At 35.8% G+C, this 22,186-nt stretch overlaps 1 protein-coding gene and 1 pseudogene across 4 annotated transcripts in view; both read left to right on the top strand.

Annotated features, from left to right (window-relative positions):
- Kif4a (kinesin family member 4A) overlaps positions 1–22,186 on the top strand; it is a 125,722-nt gene that overhangs the window by 50,775 nt on the left and 52,761 nt on the right. For all 4 annotated transcript variants that reach the window (XM_004872609.3, XM_087209879.1, XM_087209878.1 and 1 more), the window contains exons 10-13: positions 1,254–1,315; positions 15,896–16,028; positions 18,797–18,855; positions 18,967–19,072. In XM_004872609.3, the coding sequence (XP_004872666.1) occupies positions 1,254–1,315; positions 15,896–16,028; positions 18,797–18,855; positions 18,967–19,072 (360 nt within the window). The remainder of the gene's footprint in view (positions 1–1,253; positions 1,316–15,895; positions 16,029–18,796; positions 18,856–18,966; positions 19,073–22,186) is intronic.
- Positions 5,717–9,021, top strand: LOC110347209 (protein DBF4 homolog A pseudogene; annotated as a pseudogene).

Raw genomic sequence — 22,186 nt, 5'->3', positions numbered from 1 at the left:
AGACACAGAGATATCCAGCTAAAAGAGTAGAAGAAAAACCGGGAAAATGTGGTGCCTGACAAGCCAAATGTTACCAATCAAATAAAATAAAGGTTGAAAATGCCCATTGGCTTTAGTGACATACAGATCATTGGTGACCGTAGCAAGTTATTTTAATGGAATAGTGTGAGCAAAAATCAGATTGAAATACGTTGAGGAATTAGAGGTGAGCAAAAGGAAATAGAGGCAATTAGTATGGGCTTTTCTCTCAACCTTTAACTGGGAACAAGAGAAAAACGAGGCAATAGAGAAGAAAGTATATTGGGAAAGATGCTTTTGTCTTAAAATAGGAGAGACTTCAACATACTTTAATCTCAGTAGAAAGGATACTATAGAAAGAGAAAAGTTGAAGATACACAAGAGAGAAGGCATAACATATGGAGTAAGAGTCACAAGGAGGTAAGAGTAGAGCTCATTGCACAAGTGAGGATACTAGTCTTAGGATCAGAATGGCTCCTCTTTTGTCATAGGAAGGACTGGGAAAGATGCTTGCACACATACCCTGGTTTAAGATCCATATCCACAAAGCCTACCTTAGCTATTTTGATATTTCATTGATTTGCTCCTTCTCAGAACCCTAAAGCAGTTAATTATACCTGACATTTTAATATTGTCTTATTTTCTGCTATTTCAGCCTTTAGGCTTATCTTATTCAACTAGATGTAACCTTAAGAGTAGGACCATACTTTATTTTTATATGCCCCCTACATTGTCTATCCCAGTGCTGTGTTTGATTTTTTAAAAATAGGCATTCAGTAAAAAATCCTTAAGATGCTTAAATAAAAGGGACATCTTGCTGGTTATGATGGCACACACCTATAATCCTAGCACTCTAGGAGCCAGATGCAGGAGGAATTACAAATTTTGGCCCAGCCTAAACAACTTAATGACTAGGTAAGGTCCTGTCATAATAAAATGTTATAAAACGCTGAGGCTGTAGCTCAGTGCAAAGTCTCTGGGTTCATCCCCAGTACCACAGAAAAATAAAAAAGACATGACTCATCTTCTAAGTAATAGTTATTCACGCAAAATGCAGATTGCCCTTTTATCATTGATGCATTAACCATGATGCCTTCTGTAGTACCTAAGATCTACCATTGATTTCATAGGCATTGAGTAAAATTATCCTACTGCTAATAGTAGTAATTTCACTGCCAAGAAATAAGTAGCTTTTGATTGATGACTAGCTGATTATTTTTCTTTGCTTCTCCCAGGTACAACAGCTACAGGTCTTGTTGCTGCAAGCCCATGGAGGTACCCTGCCTAGATCTATAAAGTAAGAGTCATAGATTAATTTAAACATATTCTAGTAGTGGCTGTTTCTCCTGGTAGTTGTTTTCCTCAAATATCCTAGTTTCTGATAGCAGTTAGTGGATCTTAGCAACCTTGCTGACTACTAAGGACTTAGCTAGTTATCTTTGAAGCAATTTGATTTAATAGAAAGAGCCTCAAATTTATATATTAGAATGCTACTATTTGAAGGGCTGCTGCTGTCTCTTCTTCCCCTTCATTTATATGACTATTTAGTTCTGTCTGCATAGATGCCTGGGTATTTATTTTATTCTATGGGTTAATATCCAATACTATCATTCGTTTTAGTCTTCAGATTGTTTATTTTGTTTATTCACAGAGCTCCTCCAGGTTAACTCTTATGTGTGCGTGGTGTGTGTGTGTAACAAGATATTTAAGCATTTTCATAAGATATTCCAAAATGTATTTTCTCTGCCCCATGTCTGAAATTAACTATATCTCCAAGGAGCCGTGGTTTTGTTTGTTAAAAAATGGTGCTTAGAAACCAAGATCTGGGTGCTGGCATTAGTTGCCCTCATTGTTACTGGTATCACTGCTTCTAGCCGCTCTCAGTGTGTAGAGCTCAGAAATATCTGCATGCATGTATAATAACCCACACATACACTCATCTGTATTTTTGTGTCTATCCATATCTAGTATTAGAAACCATGATTTTATACTTTTAACTGTGATCCTATTCTGACACTACAGGGTTCATTTTAGTCTTCTCTCCTTTTTATAATATCTTTAATAGTAAGAACCCTTCTCATTATCTGCAATCTGTATTTACATGTTCAATTCTAGTATATACATAAAGAAGTTTCAGCATTGCTAACCCCTGTGAGAAACACTTTTATGAACTGGATTACAACATTTATGTACAGTTTTTTCGGCTTTTAAACTTTGAGTATCCAGGCAGGATATATTTTCCCATAGTTATTGTTTATATTCCATTTTGGGTCACCCTCATATCTTGATTAGTTTTAATTGCTTGATTATATCTTAGTTTTGTGAAGTATTATAATGGATTTAAGAATCTTGTTATGTAAAAAAATTTACCAAGGGGCCGGCAATTTAGCTCAGTGGCACCATGCCTGCCTTGCGAGCGCAATGTCCTAAGTTCGATCCCTGGTACCAAAAAACAAACAACAAGAATTTACTCAGAGCAGAGAAATGCAAATAAAAATCCCAATGGGATATCCTTTCACATCCATTAGGATGACTACTGTTAACTAATTAAATAAATATAAATATATACAGTAACAGAAAATAACAAATATTAACAAGGATGTGAGGATATGAAGAAATAACCCGTGTGTACTGTTCTGGGATTGTAAAATGATATCACTACTGTGGAAAATGGTATGGAGATTCCAAAAAAATTTAAAATAGTCCTATATGATCCAGCAATACAACTTCTAGGTATTTTTCCAAAAGAATTGAAAACAGAGTCTTAAAGACATATTTTCACAACCATATTTATAGCAGCATTGTTCACAATAGCTTAAAAGTAGAAACAACCCAAATGTCCATCAACAGATGAATTGATAAACAAAAGGTGGTTAGTGAATTCAGTAAGACCATAAATAGGTCTCAGACCTCATTTTCCCCACAGAACAATCAAAGATTAACTAACAACTATCTACAAATAAAAATATCTTGTTGAAAACTCCAAAACATGGAACTAAGTCTGAGTCACTTGGCATGTTTTATGGAACTGAATTGAAATTTACATTGAAAGGATAGGAGAAACTTTCTCACTTTGACAATATCACCTCTCCCCCTCTTGCCAGTGAGCGCAGCAGGATTCTCCAGGGCACATGGTTTCTACAATGGGGAGAGAACCAGGAAGGTGGAAATCCAGCTTTCCTAGCATTCTGAACTGTTTCCTAGGAAGCCAACTCCATCTCATAGGAAAAAGAAAATATAGGGGAAACTATAAAGATAGACCACCTGAAATATGGTAAAAACAAAGTTGGGGGCGGGCCCACAAAGACCAGCCTACAGTTTGGTAAAAGCTCAGTGTTCCTACTGGCAATAGTGCTCCATCAGAGGTACCATCAAACCAAATGGATTACCCATAAAACCAAATGGATTATTCCAGAAATAGAAAGTTTTGCTACCTGGCTTCAATCTTTAGATGACCAGCCTCCAGGCCAAACTTCATACCCTACCCCACGGCCCAATCCAGGGTAGAAGACCCCAGCAGTAAATTTCCACAAACAAGTATAAGATCTGCCACACTGGAAACTTCATCAGTGCTCATAGCAGCCTCAAAGTCCATCCTCAGACCCCACTCAGGGAGGAAGACAACCACTGCAGCAAATTTAGACAAGAAGCAGACTCTAGTTCTGTCACATCTGGAAGTTTAATCAGCACTCTGCTCAACCTCAAAGTTCACACTCAGATTGTACCCAGGGAAGGAAACAAATCTTAACTGTACATTTCTACTGAGCAATTGCTCATTCATCCCTATCCACTTAAACCCAGGGCTCCTTCTGAAACCCTGTCCAAATGCTCAATTCAAATAGCAGTACTTTCTGGTCAGGGAATACATCCTGTAGTCCAGAGAGATCAGAAGCAATAGAATTGCCCATTCAGCAATTTAGTCTGATAGCAGAGCTCAGTTAGTAGTCTTGCTACATGCCAAAGCCTACCTGCCTAGCCCACAGATTCAGAGTAAAGGCAGCTGTCTGGTCATGTAGAGAAATAGAAAGTAATTTTCGCCTGTCCAGGGTAATTACCAGCTGGCTCATCCAGAATCATAGACTAACTAGTAAAGGTTAAGCTAGAAAAGGTGACGTTCACCCTAAGTATATTAATAGCAATGTAAGAAAGGACGCAAGGATTACAGAGACTTGAGAAATTATGATAATTCCAAAGCTCCAACAATGGATCCTAAAGAAAGTGAGATCTATAAAAAAAATAGAGTTCAGAGTAACCTTCTTTAAAAAGGTCAGTAAAATGTAAGAATATACAGATAAAAAATTAAATGAGATTTGCAAAACAGTATATGGACAATATGAGAAGTTTGACAAAGAAATAGAAACAAACACAAAGCAAAATAAAAATTCTAGAGATGAAGAGTACAATGACTAAACTGACAAATGGAATAGAAATTTCAACAGTTGGCTTAACAAGGCATTCAAAAACAGAACATTTGAAATTACCCCATCATGGGCTGAGTATGTAGTTCAGTGTAGAAAGCTTGCCTAGCATGCATGAGGCCCTGGGTTCAGTCCCTAGTACTGCAGAAAAAAAAAAGGAAAGCCTACTAGAATTATGAGATGCCATATATAATTTAAAAAATAATGGAAGCTGGATTTGGTAGTACATGCCAGTAATCCCAGCCCTCTGGGAGGCTGAGGCAAGAGAATCACAATTCAAGCCCAGTCTAAGAAGTTTAGTGACTTAATAAGGCCTTGTCTTGAAATAAAAGCTAAAAAAGGGCTAGGGATGTAGCTCAGTTGGAAGGCTCTGGGTTCAATCTCCAGTACCCATAGATAGATAGATCGATAGATAGATAGATAGATAGATAGATAGATAGATAGATAGATAGATAGATAGATAGATAGATAGATGGATGAACCCAGGCATGGTGGTACACACCTGTAGTCCCAGCTACTAAAGAGGCTAAACTGAGGAGAACTACACGTTCTAGGCCAGCTAGGGCAGCTTAGTGAGATCCTATTTCAAAATAATAAAAAGAACTGTAGATTTAGCTCAGTACTTGATGGGGTCAATCCCCAGTACCAAAAAAAAATCTTCCAGGTATAGGAAGAGCAAAGATCAACAATTAGATTTAGCTCAAAGAGGAATTCACCAAGCTATATAATAAAGCTATCAAAAATCACAAATTAAAAATTCTGAAAAAAAATTCTGGCAGCAGTTAGAGATACATAGGTCACATATAGAGGAGTTCCAATATGATTCTAATTGGACTTCTTAGAACAAAACCTGCAGACCTGGAGAGTGGGATGAAATATTAAAAGTTCTAAAGGAATAAAACTCCTGTTATGGCTTGTATCTAGATGTAGTTCCAAAGCCTTATGTGCTCATAGGCTGGATCATGGGTGTGTGATACTGGATTAAGGGTGTGATAACTGGATTAGCCCTCTGGTTCTAGGTGTGCATGGTGGATTTACTCTAGAGCGAAGACCTGGGTGTGGGTGACACCATCTAATAGGCTTATTGCCTGGATAGAATAAAAGGGAAAGCAGAAGGAAGGTTGTTGCTTCGTGCCTGCCTTGCCATGGACTATTTGTCCTCTGCTTTGGAGCCAGCTGATTATAGACTGAAACCCTCTACAAACTGAGCTAAAATAAACTTTTCCTCCTTTAACCCATGGGTGCCAGGTATTTTGTATTTAGGATACTCTAGAACTTTAATGGTTGTATGTGAGGTAATATCTCTAGTATAAGGGTTAAAAAACAAGATTATTAATATCTATAGCTAATAAATTATCAAGGAATACGTACTACAGAATGATGTAAATTCAAGATCAAAAATAGAAAATATGGGAAATAGGAATAAAGTGTAGAATTGCATTCAATTAAAGTTAAGCAGCTTTAAATAGATTGTTATAAGTGTAAGATGTTCTTTGTAATCCTCATGATAACCCAAAAGGAAACATTTGTAGAAGATAGATACATAAAACAAAAAAATTCAAACCACAAAGGAATACAGCATGAGAAGAAATAACCAAAACAACCAAATAACAACTAAATGGCAGTAGTCCTTACCTATCAATTACTTTGAATGTAAATGTATTAAATTCTCCAATGAAAATACATAGAATAAATAGAATTAAAAAAAAAAAACAAGACTCAACTACATACTGCCTAAAAGAGATTTACTTTACTCTAAAGGACACTCATATACTGGAAATAAAATGATATAAAAATATGTTCCAATCAAATCAAAAGCAGAAATGAGTACGGATACTTATCTCAGGTAAAACAGACTTTAAGTCAAAAGCTGAAAAGAAACAAGACTTTATATAATAAAGGGGTCAGATTAAGAGGATATAATTATATATGAGGTGTGATTTAAAAATATAGTGAATTTAAAAATTTTTTACAGTAAAAGACATGTTGCCATTAACCTCCCTTAAAATACTACCCCTCACTCCAAACACACCTATCCCTTTGTTCTTGCCACTTTCTGAAGCAGTTCTGGAACTCCACTTTCATGAGTGCCTTTAGTTGCACTGTTATGGGTACCTTGAAATCCTTACTGGAATCACAACATTTACCTTTGATGGTCATTTTGACTTTGAGAAAGAGTCAGAAGTTGCACAGTGCCAGATCCAGTGAATAAGGTGGATCATCACACACCATAATGTTTTCATGAGCCTGCCTTTCCATTGGACGTCAGTTGGCAGCATTTGATCACATCTGGTAAACACGCTCCAGAAAGCAGCAAAAATGATGGAATAAGTGTGTTTGAAGCAAGGGGGGGTATTCTGAGGGGAGTTAATGGCAGTGTGTCTTTTACTCTAATAAATTTTTAAAATTTAAACATTCACTGTACATTTTGATCATGTACAGCTATATTGGAACATAGGAACACTTAAATATTTAAAGCAAATATGAAAGGACCTGAAGAGAGAGATCAATTGTGATACAATAATACGTAGTAAGGGACTTTAATACCCTACTTTCACTATTGGACAGAAAATATCCACACATAATAAGGAACCAGTCTTTCCCCTTCCTCCTCTATGGCTTGGAGCCAGATCCAGCTATGGAAAGTCGGCCTAGAGGTTCAGCAGCTCTACTGCATGGAGACTGACTAACAGAAGGAAAGAGGTGCCTGTTCTACCTGTCTGCAAGCATGGAGAAGCCTTGTTTTCATGGTCATCTAGCTCAGCACCCTGCCTGGACCCAATCTATAGGTACCAGGTGGCTGCCATGAACTCCAGAGCAGGAAGAGCCACATCAAAGGACATTTCCAGGGTGGAATCCAAGTCAAAAATGCAAAAAACAGACCATGCTTGAAATCTCTGAAAACTAATAACAGACTAGTAAAATCCAAATATAAGCCACTTTGGGTAAAAGTATTTTACCTTGACTTAACTTCTGTCACCTTATCTGAAAAACTGAAAAAAAACATAAAGGATCCAGGAGGGTGAATTGAAAAAATTATCAGCAAAAATACCGCTATTTTATTTCAAACAATAAGGATGGAAAATTTGCACAAATAATGAGTTGACTTTGTACTGTACCACATCCAGAATCTGTATATACTGCAGAAACCATTTCATCTCATCTCAGTCATGATGGAAGCTAGTATAAGTCTCCAAACACAGTTTTTATAGTGTGTTTAAGCAAAGGAAAATTATTAGTTGAAAAAGGTATCAAAGGTTAGATCTTATTCCTTCAAATAGTATATTATCAAATGACTTATTATGGGGAGTAAAAAGTCTTCATATTGATGACATTAGCGACTACACTAAATAAAAGAAAAGGGGTGTATTTACTCAAGAAATTGAGTACTATTGTTAGAGACACAGGGAAAAAAGTTGGTATTGAAACAAAAAACAAGTCTATGGCCATACTACCCTGAATGCACCCGATCTCATCTGAAACACAAAAAACAACAGGAAGACTCAAAAAGTCTTTTATAAAAATAGAAGATAGGAGCCAACTTTGTAGGCCATTTTATGTTAAGTTGACCAATATGGCTTTTATAAACTATTCTGTTCAGAAGCCCTGCCATCCATTTGTTGTAGATAAGCTGATATCCAAAAGCAAACTCGGGGTAAACTAAGTCCAAATGGATGGTGTAAATTTGATGGAACCCCAATTCAATTCCAGTTGAAAGAGAAAAAAAAAGATATTGTGAATGTTGCTTATAGGAATATGAAGATCTTGAAATTCACCTCACTGGGCAACATAAGAACTTTGCAAACAGTAACCAGTATCAAGTTGTTGATGATACTGTATCTGAGTTAATTTTTGATTTTGTGGAATCTGAAAGAAATACGCCTAGAAAAGAAAAGAATAAAATAGGGTATTTGATCCCTTTCTCCTATTTCTTCAAATATCTAGAAAAAGACTAAACCAAAAGAAAAGTTAGAATTCCAACATATTTCTCAAAAGAACTTCAGAGAAAATAATGTACATATGATTAAGCAGAATTTCCTGTATGAAGAAATGCTGGAACCTAAACTAAAGCTTGCATTCATTTCAGAACCCGTTCCTTACCCTTAAAACAAATTGCGATGACTTAATGAGAAAATGACTACTGAATGTCCTATATAAATGCAGCTGAAAATAACAAAAATAGAATTTTACACAGCTACCTCCATGTAAAAACAAACAGGAATACATTCTTGACATTTCTGAGCATAAATGAATTATAAATGTCAGTGACTTAGAAGAACTAAGTATAGATCATTGTCCAAGTAGGCTACGCACATCTATACAAATTTCTCATTTCAGTATGGGCAATTGTGCATCTCAACCAAAACAAAAGTCAGATACTATGCTTTATCTAGGAAAAGATACAGGGAAAAGAACCTTCATTCAATATTTGGTCATGATTATGGTCTGATAACAAACAGTTCAAAAGAGCACCTAACAATAAAGGCAAAATGTCCATCCTGTCATCCTCTTGAGGAATTTATTGAATGTAAAATCAAGAATACGAACAATTTCTTTTGGTAAAATCTACCAAAAAGTGAGAATATTATTAGGATGAAATAAAAGAAAATCTAGAAATGTTACCATGTGATGGATCTGACAGATAGATTCCAAGCTCTTGTGTAATTGCCAAGGGTACACCCAATGGTAAAAGAAAAGCTGCTACGTTTATTTAAGATAATGGGAAGATGTGCTGGGGAAGATCCATTCCAGCAGAAACAAAAAGGGTAGCAGGAACAGAAAAGTGTTTTCAGGGGCAACAGGGAAATAAAAAACACAGCACAAGGCACAGATAAATCAGGCTTTCGATATAAAAATATGCACCTTTGCCCAGGTGCCTCTCATTGGGTCTCTAGGTAAAATTGACAGGAATGATTGACAGGGTGTTGAATCATCTTCAAAGGCTTTTAGTGCACAGGACTTTTCCACAGTTCTTTCTGATTAAATTATAAACATGAGATGCAGTCCGTATTTAAGAACCATTAACAAATTTCTAGTGGGGAAAGGCTATTCAAGGTCAGGTTTGGAAATCTAAGGAGCATGTGCTTTGGCCTGGGGCTTCAGAGATTTTCTGGGTCTTTCTCATTTTATTTCTGCTTGTCTTAGAACAATGGAAGGAGGATTGGCCCTGGAGTGCTGCCCAAACTAGTGAGTGGAGGGAAGTGGTCTCCCAGTCCCCATTGTACTACTAGAAACAAGTGCTGAATCAGATAACAAAAGAACTATATTTCTTATTGTACAAGAAGAAAACCAAATTTGTAGCTCACCAGTACCATCTCTACTGGACTTATTTCAGACTAGTGAAAAGAAATAAGAATTTTTGGGTTTCACAAGCTACTGAAAACTGTGATATATGTAATATTTTAGATATTTGGGAAGAGGACAAATATTTGTTCAAATAATCAGCATTTTTATTTTCCCCTTCAATTTGTACATTTACTGGCTTTTAATCTTTAAAAATGCATATTTGAGGGCCGGGGATTTAGCTCAGTGGTTCTGCTGCCTGCCTCTCAAGCGCAAGGACCCGAGTTAGATCTCTGGTACCAAAAAAGTAAATAAATAAAATGCATATTTGAGAAGTGGTAAGATAGTCTTACAATTTTTATATATGTGTACAGTAATTCTTAGGATTTTTGCTGACTTTGTCTATAGAGCCATATTTGTATATTACAGGTGATATTTACATTTTTACAGTATTGAACACATATTATAGAAAATTATAAAATAATCTGGACTCATTTACATACTTTAAAAAAATGAATAAGGAAACGTTGGATTTGACTGACACCTTTGGCCAAATAGACCTAACTGACAAAAAGAACATTCCATCCAACAACAGAAAGCATACTTCTCCGATTCAGAGAGAACATTCTCCAGGATAAATTGTATGTTAGGCCCCAAGACAATTTGTATCATATTTAAGAAAACTGAGATATGAAGTATGTTTTTAGCCACAGTGTTATGAAACTAGAAGTCAATAATGAGGAGTTTTAGAAAATTTCACAAATACATGAAAATTAAATAATACAATCCTGAAAACCAATGGATCAATGAAGAATTTAAGAGAAATCTAAAAATATCTTGACAAACAAAAATGGAAACACAAAATACTAAAACTTATGAGATGCAGCAAAAGCAGTAATAATAGCAAAAATTTTTATTAACAAATGCCTAGATCAAAAAAGAAGATCACAAATAAACATGCTTCAAGGATGAAAAAGCAATCTAATCCCAATGTTAGCAGAAGGAAAGAAACAGTCATTTTTCCTTATCCACAGGGGATATTCCAAGACCTTCAGTAGATGCCTGAAAGGGGATAGTATCAAATCACATGTATACTGTTTTTTCCTATACATACCTACCTACAATAAAATTTAACTTATACATTAAGCCACTATAAGAGATTAACAACATTACTAATAAAATGTAACAATTATAGCAACATATTATACAGTAGTAGTTTTTGCTTTGGGGCTATTACTAAGTAAAATAAGGATTACCTGAACACAAGCACTTTGGTAACATGACAGTCAATCTGATAACCAAGATGGATACTAAGTGACTAATAAGTGGGTGGTTCACAAAGCATGGATTTGATAGACAAAGGGATGATTCACATCCCAGGTGGGACAAAGCAGGATAGCACAAGATTTCATTATGCTACTCAGAATGACACACAATTTAAAACTTATGAATTGTTTATTTCTGGAATTTTCCATTTAATATTTTTAGACAGTGGGTAAGAAAATGAAACCATGAATAAATGAAAACATGGATAAGGGGTGACTACTATACTCTTATGGTATACATGTGCCAAACATTAATTCAACCTCTCTGTGTATGTGAATTTTGGTTGTTCTTAATATTTTACAATTACAAACATGATCCAGTGAATTACCTACTGTGCATATACAGAGTCCACTAAAAAAATGTATGGACACTTCAGGAAAAGAAAAACTTGTAAAATATTTGATACAAAATTTATTGAGACTTCATGAGATTAATACAAGTTACCTTTGGCCTCTATAATTACAAGAGGTGCTCAAGTGGTGGCCATCAGCTTCCAGACATTTATTAGTATGGCTAACTGCTGCTTGGGTAACCTTGGCCATTAAGACTGCTGCACGTGCATTTTCAATTTCTTCTCTAAGGTCTGGCAGTATAATGGGTTTTCTGCACCATCCTCTAGGGTCCCCCATATGAAAATAACACCATCTGCTGAAAAAACATCCTACTATTTATCTTTTCCTGAAGTGTGCATACAGTTTTTTGGGTGGACTCTGCACTTCTGTATTGTTAGATGTTTATCTTCAGCTGGGGTTGGGGATGATGCTGAATGCCTGTAATCCCAGCTATTCAAGAGGTGCTGATTCAGGAGTATCACTCAGACTGAGCAACTTATTGAGACCCTGTCTCAAAATGGTAAAGGACTGAGGATGTAGCTCAGTAGTAGAGCAACCCTGCATTCGATCTTCAATACTAGGACAAAAAGTTTATCGTCTGGGTAGATTTCTAAAAGTAAGATTGCTGGGGTAAAAGGTAAGTGTATGTGTAGTTTAGTTAAGTATTCCCTTCCAGAAGAGTTGCACCAATTTTCATTGCCACAAGCAGTATGAGAGTGCCTGTTTTACTACAGCCTCACTAATGGAAAATGTTGCTATACTTTTTCAATTTTCTCTAGTCTGATAGGCTAGAAATGCAGTCTTAGTGTTCCAATTTGCATTTCCTCATTCCTTTTATCTCTTCCTTGGTAAAATGTCTATTCATGTCTTTTCACATTTTCTGTTGGGTTTTGGTCCTTTGTTTCTTTTTTTTTTTCTTCTTCTTTTTTTGTGATACTGGGGATGGAACTCAAGACCTTGCTTTGTTTGGTATTTTGAGACAAGGTTTCACTATGGAGTTCAGGCTGGCCTTGAACTCACTACATAGCTCAGGCTGGCCTTGAACTCCTGGTGATTCTCCTGCCTCAGCCTCCCAAGTGCTGAGATTACAGGCATGCACCACCAAGCCCAGAATTGGTATTTTGTTTCTTGTAAAAATAAATTATGGTAAAATATATGTAATATAAAATTTATCATTTTAATCCTTTCTAAGTGTACAATCAAGGTGACATTAAGTACAATGTTATGCATCCGTTACAGTGGTAATGGTAACACCATTTAATATTTCCATCTATAGTGTATATAGGCTCCAATTTCTTCATATTCTTACCAATACTTATTTTGGTATTTTTTAATAGCAAACCCTAATTTTGGCCCTTATTTTTTGTCAGTTCTTTGAATATTAATGATACTAGCCCTTTATCTGTGGTGTATTTTACAGATATTTTTCTCAATTTGTCAGTTGTCTTTTACTTTTGTTGTGGTGTGTTTTGGTCGTGCAAAAATTTATTTCTTTATTTCTTTACTTGTTTATTTGTATTAGAGATTGAAACTGGAGCCCGTCCACTGGGCTACATCCCCAGCCCTTTTTTATTTTTTATTTTGAGACCAGATCTCCCTAATATTTATTTTATCTGTACTATTCAGTGATTTTTAGTAAATTTATAGCTGTACAACGATCACCACAATCCAATTTTAGAACATATTTGTCAACCCAGGAAGATCCCTTTTGCCCATTTAGTGTTGCCAGCCCAATCAGCCACTAAAACTGTTTCCTGTCTGTATAGATTTACCTGCTATAGACATTTCATATACATGGAATCATACAGTTTATGATTTTTTGTCAGCTTCTTTAACTCATGTTTTTTGTTTATTTTGTAGTGCTGAGAATTAAACCCAGGGCCTTGCACATGCTAGATAAATGATGTATTACTGATCTACATCCCTAACCATCAGTCATGTTTTTGAGGCTCATCCATATTATAGCATGTATCAATATTTCATTTCCTTTTATTGCTGAATAGTATTCTGTGGTCTGAATAAACTACAATTTGTCTATCCATTTGCCAATTGATAGACTTTCACATTATTTTCCACTTTTTGACTATTATGTGTAGTGCTGTTGTGAACATTCACTTGTAACTCTTTATGGTGGGCATGTTTTTGCTGGGTAGATAGATACCTAAGAGTGGAACTGCTGGATCATATGTTTCACTTTTTAAAAAACTGCCAAACTATTGTCCAAAGTGGCTATACCATTGACATTCTCTTCATGCTTCTAGACTTTGATTCATAATTAGAAATAATTTCATCTGCAAAAATAGTACTCTAAGAAACAATTGAATCAAATTCAATTCAATGTTTTACACAGAAATAAAGATGCTATTTCTTTTCTCAAAACTGTATTTATATTTTTAAATACATTCCACAAGGCTGCTTACAAAAAGCACATTTTACATATATGAATATTTTTACATTTTGTCCTTGGATTATGATATTTTGTTTTTGGTTGAGTGTCATTGGAGCATTTGTATTTATTTTTTTGTGTCAATTTGCACCTGCTCAACTAACTTGAATTCCTAGCATTGCCAACTAAATAGGATGTCAAATAGGAAACACTGGTTTTCTGTTGAATTTTCTTTTTTGTCTGATTTTTATCTAGTCCTTGCCCTATTTTCTACTTTACTCTTAAAGTTTTTCCCATCACATGTGTATCCTATTTCATGTCATGGTCCTATACTGCTTTGTTGTACTCTTACCAAGAACTCTTTTATTCCTTACTACTCTGAGCTTTTATATCCAGTGTTCTCTGCATTCCTGTATGACCTATCTATGAAGTTAGCATAGTAGTTGAGAATATGAATTCTCAAATTAGACATGGAGCTCAAATCCCAGTTTCACCAGAACCCACTAGTTGTGTGGCTTTGGCTTATTTAACCTTTTTGTGCCATAGTTTTCTCAGTTGTGAAATTGGGGTGGCAATAGAGCTGTTGTAAGAATTAAATACATTTAATATCTATACAGACAACATTTATAATAGAGCCTAATACACAATGCTACAGATGTGTTAGCAAAGTTACAGTGTTTTAATATTCAAGCATTAACCTCAAATTGCACTGAACCACTTACTCCTAAGTGCTGAATTTTCCTTGGAAAAAATCAACAATTGACTAAAATGTGATTCTCCTATTTAGAAAAATGTTTTAGGGGAAAAATTATTGAGTTAAAAATATCATTACTTTGAAGCTAATTAACTTACATGAACGGCATGGAAGTTTTCAGTTTATAAGGAAATAAACAGTAATCTAATGCTAAATTTAATAATAGTTTATTTTATAATCCTTGTTTTAATACAACATTCCTTCATAAGAGCCTTAGCAAATTCTTAACTGTAACATGAGATCTTACGTGTGGCCTTGCCATTAACTTTTTGATAAATAGCTGGCTGAGATCTTCTGTAAGAATTGATAGAAATCTTAAAGTGGGTGAGGGGTCATCTCCTCTTCCTGAAATCCTTTTCTGTCCTTTATTGAGATAGAGAACAACTGCTCCCTGTCCTTTTTTTCTCTATCATAGCCTTGACAACTATTCATTTTTCCCTTCGGCTTTCTTCAGATCAAATCTTCATATTTCTTTTGTCTCTTTTTAACCAGTCTTTTCAATCTTTTGAACATTTCCTCCCAATGAATTTTAAAAAATACCCTATATCTATTAGTCTCCTTCTTTAGCCTAGAATTGTTACCAGTTAATATGCATACTTTCCAAAGGTTCTTGTCTATATGCATGTATTCTTTTAAGCTCTTCTGTCCCTTCCAATCATATTTGAAATGGACACCACTGTTGCTATCACCCACTCTAAGCGGTTTAAAATCAGTAGGCAAGAGGCTGTAGAATCATCACTTTCAAGCAAAACAAGCATTTAGAAGGGAACACTTTAAAAGAATTGTGAAAGGTGTTTTCAGTGGCCACTGCTCATCATTTCAACTTTCTGACTTGTTAAATTCTATTTATAACAAATGTGTAACAAACTGGTATTGAGCTAGTTAAATTTTAACCTTGAGCAGTATCACTTCTATCTCTTCCATATCTCTTTCTTCCCTACTTCCCTAATATTTTTAGTACATGTTTGCAAGTATATAGTAATTTCATTCATCGTGAAGAATTGGTACATGTATATAACACACACCAACTTCTTTTTTTATGCAGTGTTGGGGATTGAACCCAGGGTCTTGAGCCTGTGAGGCAAATGCTCTACCACTCAGCTACATCCGCAGCCCCTACTTCCTTAAGCCAAAATAAAAGTTAGTCATTCCTGTTATAACCATATCTGGCTCTAAATTATGACCTTCTTCCAAGCATTAAAGTACTTCATAAATGTGTTTTTTGTTCATGCAGTATGCTCACTGAGAGGATAGATAGGATTAGACTCACTTTTCCCAGTTGTGAAGTAATTTGAATCCAGTCCCCACCCAAAAGTTTTGTGGAATATGTTTATATGTTATCAGGTAGTTTTCTAAAATGTTACTTTCTTTGTTTTAGTGTGGAACCATCAGAGAATCTACAATCCCTGATGGAGAAGAATCAGTCCTTGGTAGAAGAGAATGAAAAGTTAAGTCGTGGTCTGAGCGAGGCAGCTGGTCAGACAGCCCAGATGTTGGAGCGAATCATTTTGGTGAGGCCTCAAGACTGAAATACAATCAGCTTGGACATTTACTACCTTTACTTTCCAAAATATTTAACATGCTTCTCATTATGTAAGACAAATTATGTGGAAAGAAATGTATTTTTTTTTTGCTATTTCCTAAAGGGAGCCCTGTGTGATAACTACATGGGTATGTAATCAAACATGCAAAATAGGTAAAATAATTACGGTGAATACCTATATATCTACCACAGAGAATCTACATGCATTCCATTTTAAAAGATTTTTAAAATACCAGAAAGGAAAGAACCAAGTGCTTTTGTTATTGTAAGTTCTGCCTAACATCCTTAAGACAGGTTGAACATCCCTAATCTGAAAAGCTGAAATCAGAAATGTTCCAAAAATCCAAAACTTTGAGTGTTAACTTGGCACTATAGTGAAAAATTCCACACCTGACCTCATGTGACAAGGCACAGTCAAAGCACGGGTGCTATAAAAATATAGAAAATGAGCTTTAGGCTGTGTATAAGAAGTATATGAATCATAAATGAATTCTGTGTTTAGACCTGAGTCTCATCCCTAAGATATTTCATGATGTATGCAAATATTCCAAAATCCAAAAAAATTGAAATACAAAGCATTTCTGGTCCCTCGCATTTAGATAAGGGATATTCATCCTGTACCAAGGAGCTGTTTCCTCACTAAGATTTTTAGTTCTTCTCTAGCTCCCTTTCTCTAATATTGTTACATTTCCTATCCCATCCGAACAGCTGCCATGGTGAAATAGGACATCTGGGAAATTAATTTTAATTCACTTTCCATATGATTAATTTCCAAATAGTAGACCACTATGTGACTGATTATACTAGTTTTTTTATTACTTATATATGTTTGTGGTACATAATAACTACATTCATTGTGGAGAATTAGCATATATTTATATATACATATATATGTATAATCTTGATAATTTTATATCAATGTTCCCTCCAGTCCTCCCCTCTCCCCCTCTTCCCTGGATACCCTTCCCCATCTATAAAATGTCTACCTCTCTGTTTGCTACCATCTTCTTTATTTTACTCTTTAAATTTGTATTTTGGGTGAGAAACCATGTGATATTTATCCTGTGCGTGATTTATTTCACTTAACATTATACTCTTAAGATCTACCCATTTTTGTACAAATAATTCAAATTTGTCCTTCTTTATGGCTAAGTAATACTCCATTGTGTATCTACACCACATTTTCTTTATCTGTTCATCTGTTGATGAGCATCTAGGATGTTTCCATAATTTAGCTATTGAGGTTACACCAGTTCTGAATCCTACTGTCTGTCTAATAGTTACCTCCTGGATCAGTATGTGCTGGCTCTCACTAAACATTTTTTTATTCATCTAAATACATCTCAATCATTTGTTGCACAACAATTGCTGCAAGCAAAAATGAGTTTCCACCAGAATGTAATTGAACCTCTGTAACTTACATACCTTCGTGTATGTTTGCTCTCTAGTCAAAAAGAGGTAAGCTGTGGGCCGGGGATTTAGCTCAGTGGTTTCGCCGCCTGCTACACAAGCGCAAGGACCCAAGTTTGACCCCTGGTACCAAAAAAAAAAAAAAAAAAAAAAAAAAAGAGGTAAGCTGTTTAAAGTTTTCTTTAAAGGAAGCCAAATCCTACATCAATTATATTGTTCATTGCTAGCAGAAGGGTGAGAGTGGAGCCAGGCATGGTAACACAGCAGTAGTTCCAGGCTGAGGCAGGAAAACTGCAAGTTCAAGCCTAGCCTGGGCAACCTAGCAAGATCCCATCTCAAAATTAAAGGTGGGGGTGGATATTGCTCAATGTAAGGCCCTGAGTTCATCCCTAGTACCTCAAACACAACAAAAGAAAAAAAGAAGAGAAAATGAGATCCAAGGGATTTTATATATTATTTTCTGTCTCCAATGCTGTATTTTATGCATTTGAAGCAACTCTAGAAGCCATGTCTAACATGTATGTGAGTGTGGATGACATAACAGACAGTGCTTACTATTCTAGCCACATATCATCTGACCTCTGCAGGGTTGTTACAGTGGCTGTCCGAGGTAGGCTTATTATTTGATATCTTGTCAAAATTTCATAACAAACATGACATTTTTGTCCACTGTAAACTTTCTTACCCAAATTGTATAATAGCCAGCGTGTCACAGATTCTGTGATTGAAATAAAACTGAAAATATCATTTTCCCCAAAACATAGCTGCCTTCTGCCATTTCTCTTTGCACTAACATCACTCTTGTGTTTTACCTCTTTTCTTGCTTTCTTTTGCTAAAACTAGCCTATCGTATCAGACATTGTAACTTAAAAAAAAATCAGCTCACATTTAGTGTGAGGCCCTTTTATGTTTTAAATGCCCTGATACTGGGGCTAAGAAACAGTGCAGTGTAGAGGCAGTTTAAAGTGATTTTTTTTTTCAAATAACAGGGAATAACATGCCAGGAAGTATTGCTTCTTCCTCTAGTTGCAAATTTCTTTATGGAATAAAGGCTTCACACTCCACTCCATAGTTTAAACTTCATGACAAGCATAAAACCCAGCTGCTCGGATGATATTTTTAGTAGTTCATATTGACTTTAGGGCTAATTTCCATGACTGTTAAAAAACACATTGGCAGGAAATAACCAAAGACCATTGAAACCTCAATTAGAGCAAAAGAAGCAGCTTCTCTACCCAGGTTTTCATCCATAGGCGATGCGAGAGCATATAATTAGGTGAGCCTGTCAAGGACTGCCACTTATGATCTTTTGGGTCTTTGTTGCAGACAGAGCAAGCAAATGAAAAAATGAATGCCAAACTAGAAGAGCTCAGGCACCATGCAGTGTAAGTTTCCTACCAGATATTTGTGTCTATGCTACCTTTGTTTCTCTAATCATGGATCTTCTGGTCTTTACAGTATGATTAACTCTTGAGTTCTTTTGCTTGAATTTTCAGCTGTAAACTGGATCTTCAAAAGCTGGTGGAGACTTTGGAAGACCAGGAATTAAAAGAAAATGTGGAGATAATTCGTAACCTGCAACAAGTGATTATCCAGCTCTCGGTAAGCCAAGTAGAAGCACTGTATACAACATGTGTTACTTTCATTTGTTTCTCTTGAAGTATATAGGTATTTCTAACTGGGCTTTTGCTGAAACTACTGGACTGTGAGCTGCTTGAGGGCAGAGACCATAAATCATTGAATATGATCTAAACATTGAGTTTGTTAAAACACTCATAAGCCAGGTACAGTAACACACACTTATATCTTAACTATGCAAGGGGACAGAGCTATGACAATCACAAATTTGAAGTCAGCCTGGGCAACTTAGTGAAACCCTGCCTCAAAATAAAAAATAGAAAGGACTGGGGATGTAGTTCAAGTCCCTTTAACACTCACACACACACATACAAACACACAAACACACTCATAGGTCACATGTAATGATACATTGATACAGTATTTCCATATTCTAGTCAAACACCATAAGCAGCAACATAGCTAGACAAAACTGTCTAGGTAGCAAGAGTAGCAGTCATTGATTTGCTGTCTTCTCAGTGTAGGCTAATTCAATAAGGCCCCCATTTTAAATAAGCTGGGTTCTGACAGATAGTTTAAAGCAGCCAGGAATACTGTAGGTCTCTTCTAACCAATAATAAATACATTTGAATGACTATTCTGCCATAAATTTTTATTTATTTTTAGAACTGTTACAGTAGGTGTTGGGTATGTTTTAGGGATAGGGGAGATTATTTATTTACTTTTTTGTACCAGGGATCAAAATCAGGACCTTGTGTTTGCCAGGTAGGCGCTGTGCCACTGAGCTACATCCCTGGCCCGATTATTTATTGTTTTTTTCCCCCATAAGAAAAATTTTCACAATCCTACCACCCTAAAAGATCTATTTTTATGTTTGGTATTCCTCCTCTTCCTTAGTCCTTAGGCATATATATGTTTTTTAAAAATTAAAATCGTACCATAACATTATATTAAGAGGTTGTAGTTAGGTTTTTTAATCTACACAATATTTATTATTGGTAAGCATTATTTGTAAATGCCTGGTGGTAATTTGTAGTTCTTGTAAGGAAGTTTTTATTTTGCCAGAACAGTCAGTCTCCTATCCCTGGTTTCACCCAACACTTTTTAGAGTTGCCAATAGAGTATCACAAAATTATCCATTATATATTTACTGTGTGTGTGTGTGTGTGTCTATGCATGTGTGTATGTTCCTGGGGAATGAACCCAGGGCCTTGCACATGCTAGACAAACCACTGAGCTATATCCACAGTCCTAGATTTCTTCTTAAAGAGTAAATGAAAAAACAAAACCAAGCAACGTTAGCAGGAGAAAAGGTTATGATGACCACTTCTAAGAAATTAAATGAATAAAGTCCCCAAAACTAGTAGGCAGTGTTTTAGATAAAATACTTCTATATAAAACTCATGATCAGTCCGAAGTGACAGTTCATTTATCCAACAGTTAGGGCACAGTAATTGAGAACTTAAGCTCCAGAGTCAGACACATTCTGGTGTGAAACCACTTCTGCCACTTATTTACTATATATCCTTGCTAGATGTTGTATTACTGTCAAAAGGAAATATTAAGTGACTTAAATGGAAGTTAAAAGCATTATTCAGTTGATGTACTTGGGGAGCACCTGAACTCTAGATAACTGCCCAAGTGGAGGCAAAATGGAGTTTTATAGGGTGAAGAGAAGAAAAACGTGTCCTGTGGTTTGGCTCAGGTGGCAGTTTTTATTGTTAATTGCTGTGAAACTTTTGGTTAGAGGTTGTTCCTGTCTTTATCCTTCTTCCTCAGGATAGTGATCAGTTTATTTTTTAAGAGTTCTTTTTGCAAGCTTTGTAGTTTATAAGTTGGTTAAAGTTCACAAATAGGAATGATAGCACAAAAAGTGGGAAGGAGGTGAGGATTGAAGACAAAGAAAACCAAGAACCCTTTATTCTATCTGTTTTAATCCTTTCATATTAGCAGTATGAGCAAAGTGCACTGGGAGCACTCAGGAAGGGATGACTAACTGTTAGCCTAGAAAATTCAGGGAAGTATCACAGAAGAAATCAGCTCCTAAAATAGGAATTTGCCATACAGACAAGGAAGATAGGACAGTCTATACAGATGAAAAGCTGTATGCAGAAGAGGTACAAAAGTTTAGAAAACTGTAGGATGTTCAATGTGGCTAAAGTATAGAATGCATACCAGAGAATGGCTATCATAAGAGAAATGTCACCATCTATAGCTCTACTTAAATATAACTGAAACATCTGATATGTGAAGATCTTGTGTAAATTGCCTCTGAATTAAAATAATCTAAGCTGAAGGAGCCTACTGGAGCCCAAATTAACAAGCTTAGAAAATAATGATCCAGGACATCATTGTTCATGGCCACCACACCAATCTTAGAGGGTTTCATACTGCCTCACTTCTGGACCTTTTGAGTCACATGGCAAAGATGAAAGAGACCTATGAAACTAAATTAATAAAATAAGATAAAGCATCCTCACTTAGGATCTGGCAACACGACTGGTGCCTGGTGTGCCTGTAGAGGAAGTTGTTAGTGGTAGCTGACTCAGAGGAACTGTAGAATTGCTGTCTGACACTAAAATGCACTTGGCACACTCAGTAGCAGAGTGCTAAAGATTGCCACAAGCTGATAAAGTTCCTGGCTTGCATCCACTGTCACAGTTAGGCAGAGTAAACCTTTTTATCCAAGGCTCCTGCTGGACCCTTGAATCAGAGTTCTCTACATCTATTGTTTGGAGACCCTCCCAGCTACATATTTTTTTGGAAATACACAACAATGTATCCTGTGGCTCTTATTAAGACTCACTACAGTGAAAGCAAAATGTTTCAAACATAAGTGCTTGTGGCCTTCATTCTGGATTAAAACTATTTTTATTTTAAGTGATGGATGAACACCCTCTTTTCAGTTTTGAAGGCAACCTTTGTTCCTAGATATTCCTCCTAGGGCTTTAAGCGCCAAACTGTAACATTTCTTCCCTTAAAATATAATTCAAGCAGACCTACCTATGAGGAAATTCATGCTGTCCTTTCACTTCCTACAAAATCAAATAATATTCTTGTTTATACTCTCTCCTCAAAGACCAGTTTTATAAAAAAGCATTTTTGTGTGCCTGGTAATGGTATTACCTTCAGCCTACA

Source organism: Heterocephalus glaber, unplaced genomic scaffold (assembly GCF_053883595.1).
Source record: "Heterocephalus glaber isolate CG9 unplaced genomic scaffold, H.glaber_assembly_v1.0 deba00001068, whole genome shotgun sequence".
Classification (NCBI taxonomy): Eukaryota; Metazoa; Chordata; class Mammalia; order Rodentia; family Bathyergidae; genus Heterocephalus; species Heterocephalus glaber.
The sequence above is the reverse complement of the archived record's forward strand: the minus strand, read 5'-3'. Positions and strand labels throughout refer to the sequence as shown.